The sequence below is a fragment of the Cricetulus griseus genome, chromosome 4 (genome assembly GCF_003668045.3).
Source record: "Cricetulus griseus strain 17A/GY chromosome 4, alternate assembly CriGri-PICRH-1.0, whole genome shotgun sequence".
NCBI classification, from domain to species: Eukaryota; Metazoa; Chordata; class Mammalia; order Rodentia; family Cricetidae; genus Cricetulus; species Cricetulus griseus.
Window position 1 is genome coordinate 56,962,435 of NC_048597.1, and position 20,256 is coordinate 56,982,690.

General features: G+C 45.3%; 1 protein-coding gene across 1 annotated transcript in view; it reads right to left on the reverse strand.

The window, feature by feature from the left end:
• Positions 1-16,359: 16,359 nt before the first annotated feature.
• The window catches only part of Zdhhc19 (zinc finger DHHC-type palmitoyltransferase 19), a 62,274-nt gene continuing 58,377 nt past the window's right edge, over positions 16,360-20,256 (reverse strand). Inside the window, exon 9 of the mRNA XM_035444632.1 lies at positions 16,360-16,532. Within this exon, the coding sequence (XP_035300523.1) occupies positions 16,380-16,532 (153 nt within the window). The 3' untranslated portion in view covers positions 16,360-16,379. The remainder of the gene's footprint in view (positions 16,533-20,256) is intronic.

Here is a 20,256-nt window from a genome sequence, read left to right on the forward strand (position 1 = left end):
GATTTCCTGATAACCTTGGATGAACTAATAAAATGGAGTTTCTGAAACTATAAACCAGAGGAACAACCTGTGAACTCCATCAAGTACCCTGGAAAGGGTTGCTGACCAGACAGTCCCCACAGCCCCGCTCTGGAACCTCCCCTGCAGACAGACCATGGGCTAGAGCTAGGGTTGGATTTTTCTAAAGCAAATGCCATCAATGTCCCAACCTCAAAGAAATAAATAGCAACATCAACAAAACTCCTACTGGAAACAAATACAAAGATCATTATTTTCCCTGCCCCCATCCACTTATACAGTCACAAGACAAGAAGGAAACAGATCCTGAAATGCACATTTGAAGAACTTTGATTGAGAGTCTGGTTAAAGAGCCCTTGAGTACAGCACCAGTCTTGGCCCACTTCCTCTTTTCCAGTTCTTTATTCCAAGCGAGATCACCCAGCCTCGAATCGGTGGTGTGTGCAAGCCTTTGCCCTTAATCCCAGTGCTCCAGAGGCAGAGGCAGGTGCATCTCTGAGTTCAAGGCCAGTCTGGTCTACAGAGTGAGTTCCAGGACAGCCAGGGATATACACAGAAAAATCCTGCCTGCCCCCTCACACCAGAAAAAAAAAAAAAGGAAAGGAGGGCAGGGGCAGGTGCTAGCACTTCTCATCAATTAGCTCTTGCCTACAACAGGCTCAAGGATTATCCTTTCATGACACTCCAATCAGCAGCCTTCTCCCCCTCCCCAGACTTTTCCCAAGAACTGTACCTACAGATACCACTACAACCTATTGGATATCTCTAGGCAGTTAGCTTCTGAAGGTCCAGCCTTTGGCCCCAGCCAGTTTCTCTCTGGATGCTGAGCACAGTCACTGGGCTGGGTCCAAATCTGTGCTGAGTGGCAGAGGGTACCTGTCCAGTGCTTGTGTGAACTGCATCGCTGCCTCTGTAGAGACTGTATTGCCTTACCCCTGCTCCTAAGCCTGAGTTTGCTCTGGGGCCATCTGTCTGGGGTGACTCTGATTTTCCACTTGTTCACAGAATAGACTCTATGCCTGAGACTGACTGTGCCTTCATAGCCAATGCCCCCATTCTTTTCCCCCTTGTTCATTGGTGTTTTGGTAAAATATCCATCAGGTATCTACTGTGCAGCAGGTTATGTTGAGCCCTAGGAATCAAGTTTCTCCCGAGTAACCTTCAGCTCTCTCTGACAACGCGTCCATCAAGTTTCTGTAGGGGAGAGGTCTTTCCGAAGTGTGCTGTTCTTGTCCAGCATCAGAAGCACTTGGAATATTAAGAGAAGCATTCTTGTTTGATGAGTAGACGTCAAAGATAAATGGCCAGGATAGAAGGTCCACTAAAATCTATAATGACCTGTTTCCAAGAGCTTTTGTAGAAACAAACTAGCCTTGAGATGTACAAACACTATGCATTGCCTAAAGGAAGGCATGTGATGAGCTGAAGGCCAAATACCACAAGTCCCATTCAGATCTGTGATGAGTATGGCATTTTCTGTGACTCTGATGTCTTTCTCTAAATCCAGAGCCTTACTCTCAGTTGCCTTGGTGACCCAGTCAAATTCAACCTACCCCAAAAGAGAACCCAACATCCTTCTCACCAAGGCTGGTACTACTACAACCTGTACCTTCTGCTTCCATGGTTTGCAGGTTTAGGGGACAGTCTTTACAGTCCTGGAACCTCTCCCCATAGCCATCTCTAGGTTTTCAATAAATGGTTCTTGAATGGAGCTCCTATGGGCCTGGGTGTACGTCAAACAAGCTCTGTTGGTTAGTAACTTCTTCAGATCAGAGGCCCTGAAGGGAGAGACTGTCACAAGGTTGGAAGCTAGTGTTTCGCATCCAACAGAGCCCGATATCATCACTTTCTTGGGGATCTGAAGGGAGAGACTGTCACAAGGTTGGAAGCTAGTGTTTCGCATCCAACAGAGCCCGATATCATCACTTTCTTGGGGAGATTTCCAACTTTCACAAAAGGAAATGAAACATCGGCACATCCTGTTTTGATACTTCAGCCTGTCATCCCAGCTCACTTCTTGAGACATGCAAGGACATTGGCTTGGACAGGCTTCACATGGCCTAGCTTGTATTGTGTGATGAATTCCCTCTACAGAACACCAGGCTATGGTCTGAGGAAGAGGCTAAGGCCAGACATGAGGATTTAGTCCCTACCACCAATGCCCACGCCTGCAGTTGACAAGGTATTCAAGGCAGCTTTGGGGCCAAAAGAGCCTAGTTTGGAAACTCATTTTAAGTCCTCTAATTGCCTTGGAGATACTGACCTGAGCACAAATTTATTTAGCCTTGAAGTCTTACTTAACTCTTACCTGTGAAATGCAAAGAGTTGATCTACGCCAAGTTTGAGCAGGGCCATTGAATCAGAATATAGTGTGATTTGTTCTATCTCCCTCCTCATGCTTGTTTCGACACCTGTCAATCATTAAGATCTCCTTAAAGCCACAAATCTTAGTGCCATATTTATTTGCTCTTATCACGGATGTATCTTCTTTTTGTTTTGTTTTGTTTTAAGATAGGATTTCTCTTTGTAGCCCTGGCTTTCCCTAAACTTGCTCTGTAGACTAGGCTGTACTGGAACTCACAGAGATCTGCCTGCCCCTGCCACCACTGCCAGGCTAAATTAGTATAAATATATTTTAAAAGATAGAAATAAGTTGGGCAGTGGTGGTACAAGCCTTTAATCACAGCACTTGGGAGACAGAGGAAGGTGGATCTCTATGAGTCTGAGGTCAGCCTGCTCTATAAATCGAGTTCTAGGACAGCCAGGGCTACACAGAGAAACCCTATTTCAAGAGAGAGAAAGAGAAGTTATTATGGATTTAGTGAAGAAACACCCCTCTACAACATCAGTCCTTGACTGTTAGAAGAATGAAATGACTGTCCTTGGTCTAATTTCAATGCTGCTGTTTATAAAATTAAAGGGTCCATATCTCTTGTGCAGCCACACCCTTACTTACCTACAGTTTCCCATGACCTTAGGTCCATAGCACAGGAAAGGGTAAGATTAGCAAAGAGCCATAAATTTGGACTCTGCAATTAGCTGATAAATTGTGCTATCCTGCTTCCTATTGCTGTGATACACCATGACCAAAAGCAACTTGGGGAAGCCAAGGGTTTATTTCATCTTTGAACTCTCAGGCAATCAAGATGACTTCTAAAATATTAATGGATTAAAAGTGTAGTATAAGTGACCAGGCGGTGGTGGTACATGCCTTTAATCCCAGCACTCAGGAGGCAGGGGCAGGGGATCTCTGAGTCTTAGGCCAGCCTGGTCTACAGAGCTAGTTCCAGGACAGTCAGGGCTACACAGAGAAACTTTGTCTCAATAAAAACGAAAACAAAACAAATAAAAAAGTTCTTGTAGGTTAAAGGTAAATATAAATCAATCTTTAAAATTTCAGAATGTAAATGATGGATGCCCAAAATGTGTTTGAGAGTTTGATTTTTTTCAAGGGGAGGAAATGGCTCAGTGGGCAAGAGCACCTGCTCCACAAACATGAGTTTGTATCCCCAGCACTTAGGCAAAAGCCTTGCATGACTGGATGTGCCTATAACCCTAAAATCTAGCTCAGAAAGAGATCCTGCCAAAAGGCAATAAGATTGAGCAGTATAGAGGAAGGTATCTAATATCCGGCTCATTTACATGCACACAATGGCCCATGACACCACACACACACACACACACACACACACACACACACACACACACACACACACAGAGGAATGAATGATCTTTGTTTTTTGAGACAGCCTTGGATGTCTTGGAACTAGTTCAGTAGGACACCCCCCACCCCCACTCCCCCCCAACCCGCTTCTTTTTAAGGTTTTAAATTTTTGTTTATCTCTTTCCCAGTCATCCATTAACTATTTTGTCAATGGTAGAGAGACTTCAGGATGCTGAGAAAGGAAACTAATCAGTTGCTTGGCACTTAAAATGTATAGTGGGTAGATACTGATGGGTGTTTTATGCTTTATAATTGTTTATTGGAGATCTGAGAGAAATATAGGACAGTTTTGTCCCATAGATAGTGGCCTGTCATCTGCTGACATTTTAAGACTTAATTATATATATATATATATATTTTTTTTCAATTCACCTTTATTTATGTGTCTGTGCCTATGTGAGTTTATGTGCACCATGTGTGGATGCTGCCCAAGGAGGCCACAGGGCCTTGGATCCCTAGAACTGTGTTGTGAGGAGCCACTTGATGTGGGTGCTGGGAACCAAACTCTGGTCCTTTGGAAAAGCAGTAACTACTTTTAATTACCAAGCCCCTATTTATTTACTTTTCATTCTATGTAACCCTGGCTGTCATGGGACTCACTCTGTAGACCAGGCTGTGCTGGAACTCAAAGACAGAGCGCTGGGATTAAAGGAGTGTGCCACCATGCTGGTCTTTCTCCTTTTTTTTTTTTTTTTTTCCTTCTCTTTTTTCTTTCGGTTTTTAGAGACAGAGTTTCTCTGTGTGCACCACCACTGCCCAGCAGAGACTTCAGGGTTTTCTGGGTATACCAGCTAAAAACTAAAAAATGGGCAAGGGGGTCCATCTAAGTAGCTTCTGTTGCTTCTGCTCATTTAGGTTGCAGCACCCTTGCAGTGGAACTACTCCCTGTCACCCTGAATTAACTCTATACCTACTTCCTGTCACTGGCTCACTCTGTCTCTCACCTATATTTCTCCTTCTGCCACCTTCCCGGGCAACCTCTCAGTTTTACTATATAACAAAATCACCTGTTTAGAGCCCTCTAGCTATTATTTTTCAAAAGTTTCTTTAAGAATGCATGATAGAGGGTATAGCAGAGGTGGCCCCCGCCTTTAAACCCAGCACTCAGGAGGCAGAGGCAGGCAGATTTCTGAGTTCGAAGCAAGCCTGGTCTATGGAACAAGTTCCAGGACAGCCTGAGCTACATAGTGAGACACTGTCTCAAAACAACAAACAAACAAACAAAGAAAAGAGTGCATGATGGCAATTTCATGATCCATCACAGCTGACCAAGTTAAAATTCTGCAAACTTACCAGAGGACCTCTCTTTAACAGACCCAGCACCGGGCCCCTCTAAGAAGGACCCTTTCAGCTTGAAGCAGCTAAGGAAGAATTGACGCCCCTGATCCCCACTACTTTTGATATCTCCACTCCCCGCCCTTTCCTATACTTTTAGAGTATGGAATGATAAAGTGTCTTAGCTGTAAAACAGGATTCCTATGAGTTTACCGCCTGAAAGGAATGTCCACTGAGACAGATGCCTCCTAAAATAATCTGCCTTTGCCTTAGGCAAACAATCTCATGAAGAAGAGACTGAAGATCCCCCACAAAGCCCCCTATGGCTGCAAGTTTCCTCATTCCCAAGCTCAACTGCCCCCCCCCCCACTTCACAGGGTTCCAGGGGGCCCTTTCCCTTTGCAGACCCCTCCACTCCCCACGGAGAGGCCACCCCTTTGCTGTGTGTGCTAGTATGCACAGTGTCACCTGCTGAGATCAGACCATGGTCTCTGTCTGACGTCTGTGTTTTTAAATGCCTCCGAAATCTAACAGCCATGCTGTTTTGTAATGCTCCTCCATTTCAGTTAAACAATGGCAATTATCCAAACTAAAAGTAACTTGGTTTCAAGTTGTTTTTTCTAGATTCTTACCTCCCTGTCCCACCAATCCCAGTAATGGCTACCACACCACACAGATGCCTGTTAGTCACCTGACATTCTTTAGCTCCCTACACACCCTACCTCCCTAGCTACCCCTCGCAGTGGCTGACCTCAGGCCAAAAAGGAAAAAAAATTCAGGTTCCTCTGCCCCTCCTTTTCTGCCTTAAAACTATCCTAGTCCATAAGCAGATGACAAACTGGTGGTCACGCCGGAGACCCCTTGTTACATCTTTTCCCCTTTTATTAGCCTGTGTCATAGTTGAGTCACTTGCTTGTCTGGCTTTTTCCCTTCCTGCCTTACACTTGTGGTCCGGCCTGTGGGATCTCCACTCTATTCCTTCCTCTCTCTCTATCCTCCTAGCCCCTTCTATCCCTCCCCCTCCAGTGACTCCAGCAGGTCCAGTGCCCAGTGCTCCTTTCTTTTGGGAAAAAAACAAACAAACAAACAAACAAACAAAAAACCCTCTGTTTTCTCACTTCTCCCCTCAGTCACAGTCTAAAATGCCTAGAGACTTTCATACCTCTTCACAAATTTATCAGCCTGGAGACCAAAAGGCTCTGTTACACCCAGATGTTAGCCTGGCAGTGGTGGCACACGGCTGTAATCCCAGCATTCGAGAGGCAGAGGCAGAGGCAGGAGGATCTTTGTGAGTTTGAGGCCAGCCTGGTCTACAGAGTGAGTCCCAGGGCAGCCAGGGCTACACAGAGAAACCCTGTCTCAAAAAACAAAACAAAACAAAACAAAAAACAAACAAACAAAACAACAACAACAACAACAAAACCAACAACAAATGTTCTGTGTTCTACAGTCACTTGGCCTGGCCATCATGGTCCTCCCTCTACAACAGTCAGTGCTGGCCCAAAACTGGTGCATTTGACTTCCACATTCATGAGGACCTTTCTCCAGTGCAGGGGAAAATGGACCAAGATCCCTTCCATTCAAGCCTGCGTCCATTTCCATGCCACTTTTCTGTTTATCCTGCTCTGACCCTCCGGTCCTCCCAGGCAGGCTCCCAAATCCGATCCCCTTCTCTCAAATCTGACCCTGCTCCTAATTTGCATTTCTCTTCACACTGTGATCCTGCAGATGAGACACCTCTCTCTCTCTCTCTCTCTCTCTCTCTCTCTCTCTCTCTCTCTTAGAGATCCACCTGTCTCTACTGAGACCCCTCTCTTGCTACTGCCTCCTCATAGTGAGGAGTCCCTTCCCCTGTCTCTGCCTTCTCTATCCTATCCCTCCATCCTCCGCAGGCCTGGCCTAACATTCAGCCCACCTGCCACCTCTGCCAAACCTTCACCTGCCCTTCCCTTTGACAGCTCATCTCCTGCTCCTATTCAACTGCTCTTCCCATCCCACCCCACTCTTCCATCCTGCCAGCTTCTCAGCCCTGAAGGTCCCACAGGTTCCCATTTCCCTCCCTGCCCTGCCCTTATATTTTGCTGACTGCTGGATTTCTAGTGGCCCCCCATTAGTGACTTTTGCCTGACTCCTGGGGTTCTGCCTTCCCTCACATTTCTGGGCCCTTGACCTCCCCAGAGCTTCTCCATTACCTGGTTAGGTTCCTGGTTTCTTCGGGACCCCTGTTCACTGGTTGATGTGCCAAAATTCCCAGTCCTGGGTGGGGACTCCCCACTAGTCTTGGATCTGAGCCCATTACCCTGACCCCCTGATTTTAAGATGTTAGGATCTCAGTTGTAATCTCAGAGTTTACCCATATCTGAAAGGATAAACCGGGCTCACAATGACACTTGTCTGTTATCTGTCCCTTTTCCTGGGGCTGCTCCCTCTGCAGTCTAGCCCATGCAAGGATTCCTCCACACCTGAGCAGCTTGTTCATAGTTGAAGTGTGAGATCAACTTTAAAAATCTATTCTCTCATATAATGCTATTTGTTGTTTGATAAACAACAGCCTCCGGCCTGAAAGCAGCAGTTTTGACTTTAAAATTCCTAAAGACCTAGAAAAGTTCGTACAGTAGGGCTTGCTTCTATCCTCAGAACCATCTGTTCTCCATTCTGCAGGACACTTTCTCTTCCCCAGCAGTGGATACACCCTGGGCACCCTTCATCCCTCCCATTGAGTTCTCTCCTGGGCTCCTAGCCTATCAACAGCTTGTAAAACCAAGACCTTGGAAGCTGAGGCATGGTTCAAGGACCCAAGTGACATCTTTTGGTGTTTCCAGTTCCAGTTGGAGTTCCTTTCTCTTCACCCTGTGGTTAGGGATAAGGGTGCACCTCCCTTGCGTTGAGACTATGAAATTCCTCCTTACACACCTCTGGCCATTTTCTCCTGCCTTGTGTGTGCTGTCTTCAGCTACATCTGCGCTAACTTGACTTAGATGCTGTTTTTCAAGAAGGTCTCTGCTTTGTAATGTGTTCTGGGAGGGAGGGGGCGGGGCGGCATGTTGCCAGGTGTTAAGGTCAATGCATTTCCTATATCAGTATTATGGTTGGTTTAATGTCACATTGTCACAAATTAGAATCACCAAGTAAGGAACCTTACCTGAAGAAGTGTTCTGATTGCTGACTGATGTGGGCTCACCTTCTGGTAGCAGCCCACATAAAAAGGGAAATTCCAAAGGCCTCAGAGTTAATCTGCCCTGTTGCTGCTGATGCTGCTGATTCCTTTGTTGATAGCAGAACCTACATTTTCAGTCTTCCTCTTAGACAAGGGACCAGCTGCTGTCCAGGAACCTTCCTGGCTTCCAGTGCCAGATTAGGACTACTGAGGCACTCCACCTTGTGGACTGAGTAACTGCTAGTCGTCAACCCTCAATGAGAGACAGCTATCGCGGGACTGCTCCCACTGTTCAGTCATCCAGGCTTAAGGACCCTCTACTAGGTTCTTGGCTTCTCAGATGTGATTTTTTGCTGTTACTATTTTAAAGCTGACATAATAAACTCTCTCTCTCTCTCTCTCTCTCTCTGAGACAGGGTTTCTCTGTGTAGCCCTGGCTGTCCTAGAACTAAATCCATAGACAAGCTGACCTTGAACTCACAGAGATCTGCCTGCCTCTGCCTCCCAGTGTGCCTCTACCTCCTGGCCAATTAAGTTCACTTAAACTAGTAGTCTCCTCTAGGTGATATTTATAGTGATTAACTTAACAAAAAAAGTATATGTCTAATTAAGATAACTAATTAAAAAATCAAGTTTTAACAAAATCGGGATTTATTTAAAGTGGATTTATTTTTTCAGCTGTTGTTGTTTGTGTTTGTTTTTGTTTTGCTTTTTCCTTTTCTAAATGTTACACAAAATTAGACAGGGCTGAGGAGATGGCTTCGAAGGTAAAAACATTTCCCAAGCTGACCACCTGAGTTCCATGCCAGATCCCACATGGTAGGAGAGAACCAGCTCCTGCAGGGTTCCCTCTGACAGCCATTAAGTGTTGTGTGGTGGGCATGCACACACAAAACAAACAAGCAAATAATGGTTTTTAAATTACTTAAAGAACCACCAGGTGTTGGTGGCACACACCTTTAATTCCAGCACTCGGGAGGCAGAGGCAGGTGGATCTATGTGAGGTCGAGGCCAGCCTGGTCTACAAATCAAATTCCAGGACAGCCTTCAAAGCAATACAGAGAAACCCTGTCTTGGGAAAAAAAAAAAAAAAAAAAACTAAAAAGAAAGAAAGAAAGAAAAGAAAAGAAAATACTTAAAGAACCAAACTTGTGTAATTAACCTTCTTGGTATTCAGAAACTAAACTTGGAGACCTACACCTGTGAGGAGAGGGGGACTAAAAGGGACTAGAATTTTAGAATTTCTCTCTTGTGCTGCAAGGTCATCGAGGTCCCCATGGGACTATGGCACATCTCTCTAAAGGTCATGTGACTCTACTAAGTCACCTGTCCTCTTGATCAGAGAGGCCATGGAGGCCTAGAGGTTGGGTTCCAACCACTGTACCTTCTGCAAGAGGAGATTCCAGGGAAAATGTCCTCAGTGCTTCCAAAGGAAGTCAGCAAGAAGCGACTCATTTCAAAGGATGCAACAACTGGTAAGGAAAACTAAAGGAGCCAACGTCTCAACCTGAACCCACGTGACCCCTGAGGACCAGGCCCTCAGCTGGCCTTGACAATTTTTAAAAAAAATGTTTATTTTGGAGCATGGTGACATAGCCCTTTAATCCCAGAACTCAGGAAGGCAGAGGCAGTCGGATCTCTGTGAGTTCAAAGCCAGCTTGGTCTACAGAGTTCCAGGACAGCTAAGTCTATAAAAAAAAAAATCCTGTCTCAAGAAGAAGAAGAAGAAGAAGAAGAAGAAGAAGAAGAAGAAGAAGAAGAAGAAGACAACAAACAAACAAAAGGGAAAGCATTCTTCAAACAACAAGATAGTGTCCAAGTTGGTGGTATATCTTTTGTAGTACAGTTCTGTATAGTTCCAGGCCTGCCAGAGCTATATAGAGAAACCTGTGCTCAAAAAAACCAACAATAATGGCAGCAAATGAGACCTTACTAGTATAAATAAAAGAAATAAAAGGTGGGTTAAATAAATAAATGAAGAATAGACATGTCTTTGATAAAGAAGGTTCCCAAGCAGGGCCTCTCTGGATGGGAGCCAAAGCTGGGTCACCTTTGGAAAGCTTAAGGATAGGGTGTTAGTCTGTTTAACTGTATGGAGATGCGGTTCAAGATTCTCCCTGGATTGGGCATCACAGGTGTGTGTTTGCTCATCCCTCCAGTGGCTACTGCCTATGCCTACAAATCACTAATGGAGAAAGGAAGAAAGAGTTGCCTGACTGCCATCCAGATGGGCTTTGATGGAAGGAGAGCTAGGTGGGTCTGGTGACAATTATTACTGTGTCCAAGAGCTTGGAAGCTTGGAGAACATTAAGGAGAGCATTTTCTGGACTAATGGAAACTATGCCTCTATAATGGTCATCTACCTCTGCTAGAGGAATGTGCAGTATATTGTATTACATTACATTATATTATATGCAGCATGTTATATAATGCTTGATGAAATGAGATGAGACCAAACAGTGCTTTACACCACCCCCCCCCCCGTGGTTTTCCTCTCTCCAGCTCTAAACCCAGGCTAATGAGAAAAGTATCAGACAGACCAGCTGAAAGATATCCTATAAACCAACAGCTCTCAACCTGTGGGTTGTGACCCCTTTGACAAACCTCTATCTCCAAAAATAATTTATATTATGATTCATGACAGTAGCAAAATTACAGTTATGAAGTAGCAACAAAAATAATATCATGGTTGAGGGTCACCCCAGCATAAGGAACTGTTTTAAAGGATCACAGAATTGGGAAGTCGAGGACTACGGTAACCATTTCATGTGCACATATTCTTTTTTTATTTGTTTTTGAGACAGGGTTTCTCTGTGTAGCTCTGGCTGTCCTGGAATTTGCTTTGTAGACCAAGCTGGCCTCAAACTCACAGAGAGCTGCCTGCCTCTGCCTCCTGAGTGCTGGGATTTAGGGTATGTGCTACCATGCCTGGCTAAAATGCCATTTAAAAAAAAAATTACAATAGGAATCTGGTACTATGGAACTGCAAGGGATTTTAGGAACTTCTGATTAAACTTATGCACTAGTGTCTCAAAAAAAAAAAAAAAAAAAAAAAAAAAAAAGACTTTCTGTAACTGGCTCTCCAGATTCCAGTGTGAGAAGCTTTGGAGCTGAGTGGAGCTAGAGGGCAGGGCAGGGCGGGACTGTCAGGCTTCTGGAAGCCAGACCTTGGGCTTAGTTAGGCACTCAAAAGTGGCCCTGATGATTTACCCATGTCTGTGTATTAGAAGCCTATGGTCATGTGGTTTCTGTCCTTGTTCTTAGACAATTCTCTGAGTTTGCACTAAAGTAGAGGAACAGTGTGAGATCTTGAGAAATTTGTGTAAACCGTATAAGCCCTGGGGTGAAGGGTGAATAACAAAATCAGATGAAAACAAGAGGCCAGGATTCAGCTCAGCACAGTGTGAGAACCTTCTCTAGTCACAGGTCTAAGGAAGTAAATGTGGGAATCCCCTGCAGCCCACAGAACCCGGATAAACTTCTCTTATATGAGAAAACAATAAATACAGAAGCTGCAGAATAAGCAGCGGTCTCAACAGAACACTCTTCAGTCATGATTCAAAGCATTATCGACCCATTGTTTGCTCTCTTCTCCTCTTTCTTTCTTTTCTTTTCTGTTTTTGAAATGGTCTTCCTGTGTAGCCCAGGCTGACCTAACCTGGAACTACCCAGGTAGCCCAGGCTGGCCTCAAGCTCACCATCCTCCTGTCCCTCTCCCCCTCCGGCCTTCTTATTCAGTAGATACTAAATGAAAACTTTTTTTTTTTTTTTTTTTTTTTTTTGGTTTTTCGAGACAGGGTTTCTCTGTGGCTTTGGAGGCTGTCCTGGAACTAGCTCTTGTAGACTAGGCTGGTCTGGAACTCACAGAGATCCACCTGCCTCTGCCTCCCGAGTGCTGGGATTAAAGGTGTGGGCCACCACCGCCTGGCCTAAATGAAGTCTTGTAACTTGAAATTGAAAGGAGAAAGCTGGATGGGAATGAAGGCAGAGGCAGGAGGATTTCTATGAGTTCAAGGCCAGCTTGGTCTACATATCAAATTGCAGGACAGTCAAGACTATATAGAGAGACCTGCATAGATACATAGATAGATAGATAGATAGATAGATAGATAGATAGATAGATAGATGAAAAAAAGCAAGAAATAAGCTTTGTTTGTGTTTTTTTTTTTTGTCTATTTACTAGCACAGGCATTATAACTAATGTAGTAGAGAAGTGACACTCCACCCCTTGTCACCTCACACAATACAAAACAGAATTGTAAGTGGTTTAAGGATACGAATGTGAAAGCTAGACTATTAATCTATTAAAAAAAACAACAGATCACGTAGCTGAGCCTGGTGGGGTAGGTTTGTAATCCCAATTACTTTGGAACCAGAGTCATGAGGGTCACAAGTTCAATGCCAGCTTGGGGAACTTAGTGAGACCCTATCTCAAATTAAAAAGTAAAAAGGGGGATGTGTGGGGGGGGGAGGTGGGGATGTCAGTAATTCAGTAGGTAAAGTGCTTGCTTTGCAAGCATGAGGACCTAAGTTTAATCCTCAGAAACCACGATTTTAAAAAAGGGGGAAAAAAGCTCTGCTATTTCCTCCTCTGCCACAGCAATCTCCGGGAAGAGAAGCAGCAGGAGAGGAGCCTAGCCCATGACACACATCCAACAGCACAGTGCCAGGAAAAGAAGTTCGTCAGCACCAAGGTTCCCGCCTGCTACTTGAGCTGAATCACATTGCATATAGACTAATTTCTCTATCCATGTAACCTCAGCCAGAGGCTAGCATTGGAGAGATCCCTACAGTAGTTAATGGAGCTCAGAGCAGTGTGTCTTCTGATTCAAAGAGAGTCTCTGGCCAATGCAGCCAGCAGAGACATCACTACTGTTGCCCAATGCATCCTGCAGGTTCCCCAACAGGAACACACGTAGTCCCCATGCTGGGGTCAGATGCCTTTGGCAGTCTCATCACTGGTTTTATGAGGAAGTCCTTCACTGAGGCAGCAGCTGTTTTCATAGGCTGTCCTGGGGTCTGCCTTGTCGGAAGCTGTGAGTCTCTTTGATGGTTTTCCTATCTGCTTTGCTATGTAACAGAAATTACAGCTTGAAATGCTAGCGTTCCCTAGTAACCACAGATGTAGTTCTGTATATCAAGTTGTGGCTAAAAACTGCAGAGTTAGTGTCATGGAAACGCACATATTTCCCAAGTCATTTCATTACATAAGAAGACGTCAGTTTCGGCTGTGGTTTGTACTTGTCTGACATAGACGGTGCATTCAGCAAAGGCTGTCCAGTGCAGAGGGAGGCGTGGAGCTACTCAGAGATGGAAAGGAACCTCATAGTGGGGCCTTTAACCCCACTCAGTGCTCCGGAGGAGAAGCAGATGAATCTCTGTGAGTTCAAGACCAACCTGGCCTACATGGAAGCTCCAGACCAACCAGGGCCACAAAGTGAGACCCTGTCTCAAAACAAACAACTCACTAGGCCCCCAATACTTTTCCATACTGAAACCAGAAACTTAATTCCAAACACGACTAGATCGTGAAATTTCCCCAAATTATAGGCATGTTCTTAAACTGTCTTCTCTTTTAATTCCACTATCAAGCAAATAAAAAATAGAAAGGGGGAGTTACCCTGCTTCTCCACCCCCACCCCCCACCCCCCACCCCCCACTCCCACCCCACCCCCCACCCTACCCCCGCCAAAAAGAAAGAATGGCGATGAAGAGGCTGAAATAAATTTAAAATACTCAGGTCAGTGTTGGGCTAGAAACTCCTTTTAGGCTCCACTCCTCCCTCTCCAGACTCCATCCCCTCAGAAAATTCACCAAAGCCCAGGCTTCTTCCCTGAAGTTCAAGACCATGCCTACAGGGTATTTAATCCCCATCCTCTGGACAGGCGACGTGATTTCTCCTGTTCCCTTCCACTGCTTCACTACCGGGGGCTGGTTTTTTGAGACAGGGTTTTTCTGAGTAGCTTTGGAGCCTATCCTGACACTCGCTTTGGAGACCAGGCTGGCCTCGAACTCCCAGAGATCTACCTGCCTCTGCCTCCCAAGTGCTGGGATTAAAGGCATGTGCCACCACCGCCCGGCAAAACTGGTCTTCTTAATTTGGCTTGATCTGGCTTACTGCATTGGTGGAGGAACCTAATATCGGGGTAAGAAAACCTATCAGTCCAGACCAGGTGAGAAAGCCCAGGACTCTGAGTGGAGGATCCCTCCCAGGGAAGAGATGACACAGATTCCCTGCCTAGTGGAAGTACAAAACCAAGAGGCTTCCATTAAGAAAGCTCAGTGAACCTTGCCGCACCACAGATAAGTCTGTTCTTAACTGTCCCAGTGTCTTAACTGTCCCAGTGTCTCAACTTTTCATTCCACAAGTAAAGTCTTCATCACCATCATCATCTTATTATTATTTTATTGTTATTTTATTATATTATTTTATGTAGATAGGTGCTTTGTCTATATGTATATGCACCATGTGCGTGCAGTAACCACAAAGGCCAGAAGAGGGTGTCAGATGCCCCGGAACTGAAGTTACAGATGGTTGTTAGCCGCCATGGGGCTGCTAGAGCAGCCAGTGTTTTTAACCACTGGGCCATCTTTCCTGCCTCTCCATGTCCGTTTAATGCTAGGGCTTTGGGGAGATTTGTTTGCTTGTGTCATGAGAGTTTAGGGGAAGGAAGTTTGGTCTTTTTCCAAAACTCTAACAAACAGGGTGGATTATTTAGATAGCCCAGGCAACTTCCACACAAAAAACACTGGCCACGCAGTCCTGGTGCTCCATGAGACATGGCTAGGAGCATGGTACTCTGGGATGATGACATATTGCCCCTCTCTCAAAATCGGGCAGCAAATCCTAGAGTAGAGGCCCCTCTGGAGCTGCTGAACAATGGTTGAATATAGGGCTGCCCAGAGCTCAAGCTCACGCAAGTGACTCAACCCTGTGCCTTTTCACTTTGACTGTCACCTTGGCTCTCTGCCTAAACAGACACCTGGTCAGAGCAGGGGCTGGACACACTCAAGGGAGACAGCATCAGAAGTGGGTCCATTAGGCTGGCATCTCACCAGAAGCCAGCCTGGCAATCAAACCAGACACATTCCCCAAACCCACATGGCCAATGGCTATGGGCTTCCATGGCCATTCACAGAGGCCCGGGTTGCTAACTTTCTTCTTGTCTGCCATTGCTAACATTCTCTTTAGTGTCCAGCCATTAAACCGCACAAACAAAGCTTTCGGTGCCATGGGGGAAATTTACTGTGTCAGGAAAACATATTGCAACATCTTTTCAGGATTACCGTGTCTCTTTACTCTGGGCCTTTATTTATCTTTCTGCCATGTGACTTATAATCCTTACACCACAGAGACCTGGGTTTGGGGCTCAACTAACTGGGGTTAAAATAAACCCTAAGTCATGTCCCAAATATCTGTTGTTCACTTAAATGCTGCCCTTCGTTGCAGGTACAGGCAAAACCTGTAAGACCCAGTGGCACACATGTCTGTAGTTCTAGCTGCTTGGGAGCTGAGGCAGGAGGATTTCTTAAGCCTAGAAATCTTAGGTCAACCTTGAAAACCAGAGAGATCTCAAAAAAAAAAAAAAAAAAAACAAAAAAAAAAACACACCTCTGTGAATTATTCCTGATGTTTTCCTTGGTGAGCTCTTTCCTTAAGGGTGAAACTGTGACCCCGACAGAGCACCAATCCAAACTACATCTCAGCCGAGTGTGGTAGAGTGCCTTTAAACTTAGCACTCTGCAGGCAGAGGCAGGAGGATTTCTCTGAATTTGATGCCAGCCTGGTCTACATGGTGTGCTCCAGGACAGCCAGAACTACATAGAGAGACCTTGTCATTAAACAAAACAAATATACATCTCCCTCTAATTCTTCCCTTACACTGCTTTAGAAGTGTTCAATGTCTGTGTGGTATAATGTCGGTGCATTTTAATATATTTTAAATATGGAGACACATTCAATTTTTTTTTCTTTTTAGAAAAAACCAGGGCCAGGTGATGGTAGTGCACACCTTTAATCTCAGTGCTCAGAGGCAGAGGCAGAGGCAGAGGCAGAGGCAGACAAATCTCTGAGTTTGAGGCCAGCCTGGTCTACAGATTGAGTTCCAGCACAGCCAGGGCTACACAAAGAAACCCTGTCTCAAGAAACCAAAAATAAATAAAGAAAATAAAAATAAACCAGGACCTAGAGCGATGGTTCAGTGGTTAAAAGCACTGTCTGATCTTCCAGAGGACCCAGGTTTGATTTCCAGCAACCACATGGTAGCTCATAATTGTCTGTGACTTCATTTCACAGGTCTCTGACACCCAGTTCTGGCCACCAAGGACACAACACACACATGTAGTGCATGGACATACCTGCAGGCAAAACACACATAAATACAGATAAAATTAAAATACTGTTTCTTGAAAAACCAGTAAGATTAACTTTAATAAAGTAGTTTATTTCACCCAGTGTGTCCAAAATATTACCATTCCAATAAACAATTAACAATAATGCAGTATTTTCATTGCTTTTTTGGTTTTGTTTTGTTTTTATTTATTTTTTGTTGGTTTATTGTTTGTTTTGTTTTGTTTTGTTTGAGACAGGGTTTCTCTGTGGGATGGTCTTGGCTGTCCTGGAACTCACTCTGTAGACCAGGCTGACCTCAAACTCACTGCCTCTGCCTTCCAAGTGTTGGGGTTAAAGGCATGTGCCACCACTGTCTGGCTGTTCCTTTTTTTTGCCTGAAGCCTTTACAATGTGCTATGCATTTTATACTCTGAGGACAACTCAGATCTTTACTGGCATACTGCAAGGGTTCTGGTTTAGTGGAAGTTCAGAGCACCAAGTCTGAATGTCCCAGCTTGACCTTCCAGATCTTTCTTTCCAACTGACCCAGGCATGTTCATCCTAAGCAGAGGAGCCACAGAGAGCTCCTCTCACTTTCCATCTGGTTCCATGAGAGTCCAGAGATGTCAAGGACTTGTTAAGTGGCAATACAGAGACTTCCCTGAACTTCTAGAGCTTATGGGGCCCCTTGACCAAGCTGGTAAGTCCTGTCACTTAGAAAAGCTGTCAGTGGAGAGAATTATCAGCAACAAATGGACGGTCCCTCCCCTGGTTCACTGAGGGGTTAGCCGATCTCAGCTTCTCGGAACTGGGTGCTGAGGGTTAGTCACTCACAGCCAGCCCCATGACTGGCTCTGGTGGGGGGAGCTGGTGTTCTGGGAGAAGCTGTAAACCACAGGGATTTGGAGAGGATCACATGGAGGGCAAAGTTGAGACCTCACCAAAGATGTACCACCAGTTCCTGCTTCTTGTCACCTAGGACAATGCCACGGTCTCCCATGGGTCTAGCCCTGTCAGACCAAACAAGAGACAGAGAAGTGGATGACACACAGAAAGTCCTACAGAAAGCAGGGGCTTGGGAAGACAGCCCGTGGGAAGACAGGTGTTCTGGAAATCAAGAGCATCAGAGACCTCTTGGCAGCCTGTTCCAGAGCTCTCTAGACTTTCACACTGGTCAGAATCCCCTCCACAGGTCATGTTAGAGTAAGGATGATACTTTTGTAGGTTTGGATGGGGCCTCGAATCAGCTTCCTAACCATCACCCACCTGACAGCTATTGCTGGCCTAGGGACCACATTTCTGAACAAGAGTGCAGCAAGCATCTACCCAAAGGAGAATGGCCTAAAGGCAAGGAGGCCCAGTCAGGCTGGGGAGGGCGGGGCTGTTTCTTCCTACCAAGATGGTTGGTGCCTACAGTGATAGCTGCTAGTACTCTGTGCCTGGGATACTCATTTAATTCTATGACTATCGTGTGTGTGTGTGTGTGTGTGTGTGTGTGTGTGTGTGTGTGTGTGTGTGTGTGTGTGTGTGTATGTGTGTGTGTTGGAAATGGCAGCCAGGACCTGCCCACACTAGACAGCAGTGTCATCTAATCTTCACAAGAGCCCTGGGAGCTGGTGACTGCTGTTGCTCTATTTACAAACAAGGAATCCAAAGCCCAGGAGGCTCTGGAGGCATTCCCAAGCAGGTAAGTGATGAAGCTGGGATTTGAACCCAGGGCATCCTGGGAGACCAAGGCTGGAGTGTGTCATCTTGATTCAGTGGTAACAAGTCTGTAAAATCCTTACTGTGAAAATCCTTCCAAACTATGGAGAGCTCCTTCACCTCTGTGGCCCATAAAACTTCCCTTATTTCCAACAACTTCAAAGCTGGCCTGTATTTATTTATTCTAAATTAAGGTTTGGTTTCTTGGGAATTCTGGAAGAGTGCTACAAGGCATCAAGTATTTAAGGAATTTTATCTCCAGCTTCCTCACTCTGGGGATCAGGCCCTACTGATGAGCTTTACACACATGGCTGTATTAGCCAGGTAGGCCTGGGGGTCTTTTGTTTTGTTCTGTTTGATTGTAGGCACCTGTGGTTCTGAAAGGAACTGCAGGCAGGGGTTGGGTGTGTGCAGGGGTGGAGCCTGAGGATGGGGGTCGGGGGTGGGGTGGGTGCTGCTTCCAGGTTCAACATAGTTGGCCTCCAGTTCACTCTGTAGCATGACTTCAGGCCTCCTGGGGCCTCAGCTCCCTCATCTGTGCCATGGAAGGGTGTGCTCTCTGCCTAGATTTTCCTCACAGCTAGTGACTTTCTCTGTTGGCCATGCAGAAAGAGTCGAGGAGTCCCCAGAGAAGGCCCAAACACGCTAGCGTATGCTTGTTGAGCAAGTCTTGCTACCGATTCAGATTTCCTCCTTTTGCATCTGGGTCATCCCATGTCTGCATTCCCCAAACACACACACACACACACACACACACACACACACACACACACACACACACACACACACACGTCCTCAATACTCACCTTTCCTCTTGTGGCCCAATTATCTGTTTTTGTTTATTTATTTTTTTCGTTGTGTGCGTGTATGTGCATATGTGTACATGTTCATACCTGTGTGAGTACACATGTACAAACATGTGGGTGGAAGTCAGAGAACCACTTGGGGTGTCTCATTCCTCAAACATCCATGGAGGCAAAGACCCAAAGGACCACAAAACCAGAGCTGAATTTGAGAGCCTTTATTAAGCAAAAACCAGCAGTTAGTTGAGACATTTTGACTTCAAGTCCCTGGGACAAGGTTGGGTAATTTTCTAAGGGACTTTCTCATGGAGGTGTGTGTGTGTGTGTGTGTGTGTGTGTGACTGGCTGGGATGGGTATTGGGGAAGAGTCAGCTCTGAGTCAGACCTTGGATGGCTGCTGTGGGAACAAGATGGAGGAACCTTAGTGGCCCTGTCACATTCCCCACTGGTCTTTGGAAAATTAGTCAAATCACAGATTCATCCTGCTCTGAAAGGGTGTAGCTTGTCCTAAGGAGCATTGAGTTGACTGAATTAACCCTTTGTTTTACAAAATAGTTCATAGAGTTTAAGATGCAAGGTCCTATGTTAATCCAAAGAGAAAGAGAATTAGAGGCCCAGAGACTGGCATCAATGATCTGCATTATGTTTCTGTTTTTTGTTTTTTTTTTGTTTGTTTGTTTTTCTCTTTTTGATACTTTTCCTGATCGATTAACATAGAAATACCTGGTGTCTCCTAAAGTTACAAACAGTCCTCCTATTTTATAAGCATTAAGTGTAGTCCAGGCTGGCCTTGAACTCACAGAGATCCAGCTGCCTCTGCCTCCCAGGTGCTGGGATTAAAGGCATATATCACTACTGCCCAGCTCAGCAGAGATCATTTAAAGGCAAAAACCATATACAAGTTGGCAGTTGCAGGGAGAAGTAGAGCAAGCAAGCAGTTTAACAAAAGCAAAATCAGCAGTTAGCTGGGGCATGTTGACCTCAAGTCTCTGGGACAGGATTGGGTAATTTTCTAACAGACTTTTACGTAAGAGAGAAGTATAAGGGTATGTGTGTCATCTTTGAGTCAGACCTTAGATGGCTACAACAGGAACAAGATGAAGAACCTTGGCCCCATCACAAGATGTCATCCATCTTGTTAAAAACAAAACAAAACGAGAACTCTTAGTTGCATTTATTTGTTCGTATGTTGCAAGGATGGGATGACCCACAAGCCACACTTCAGTAGTGGAGATCAGAGAAC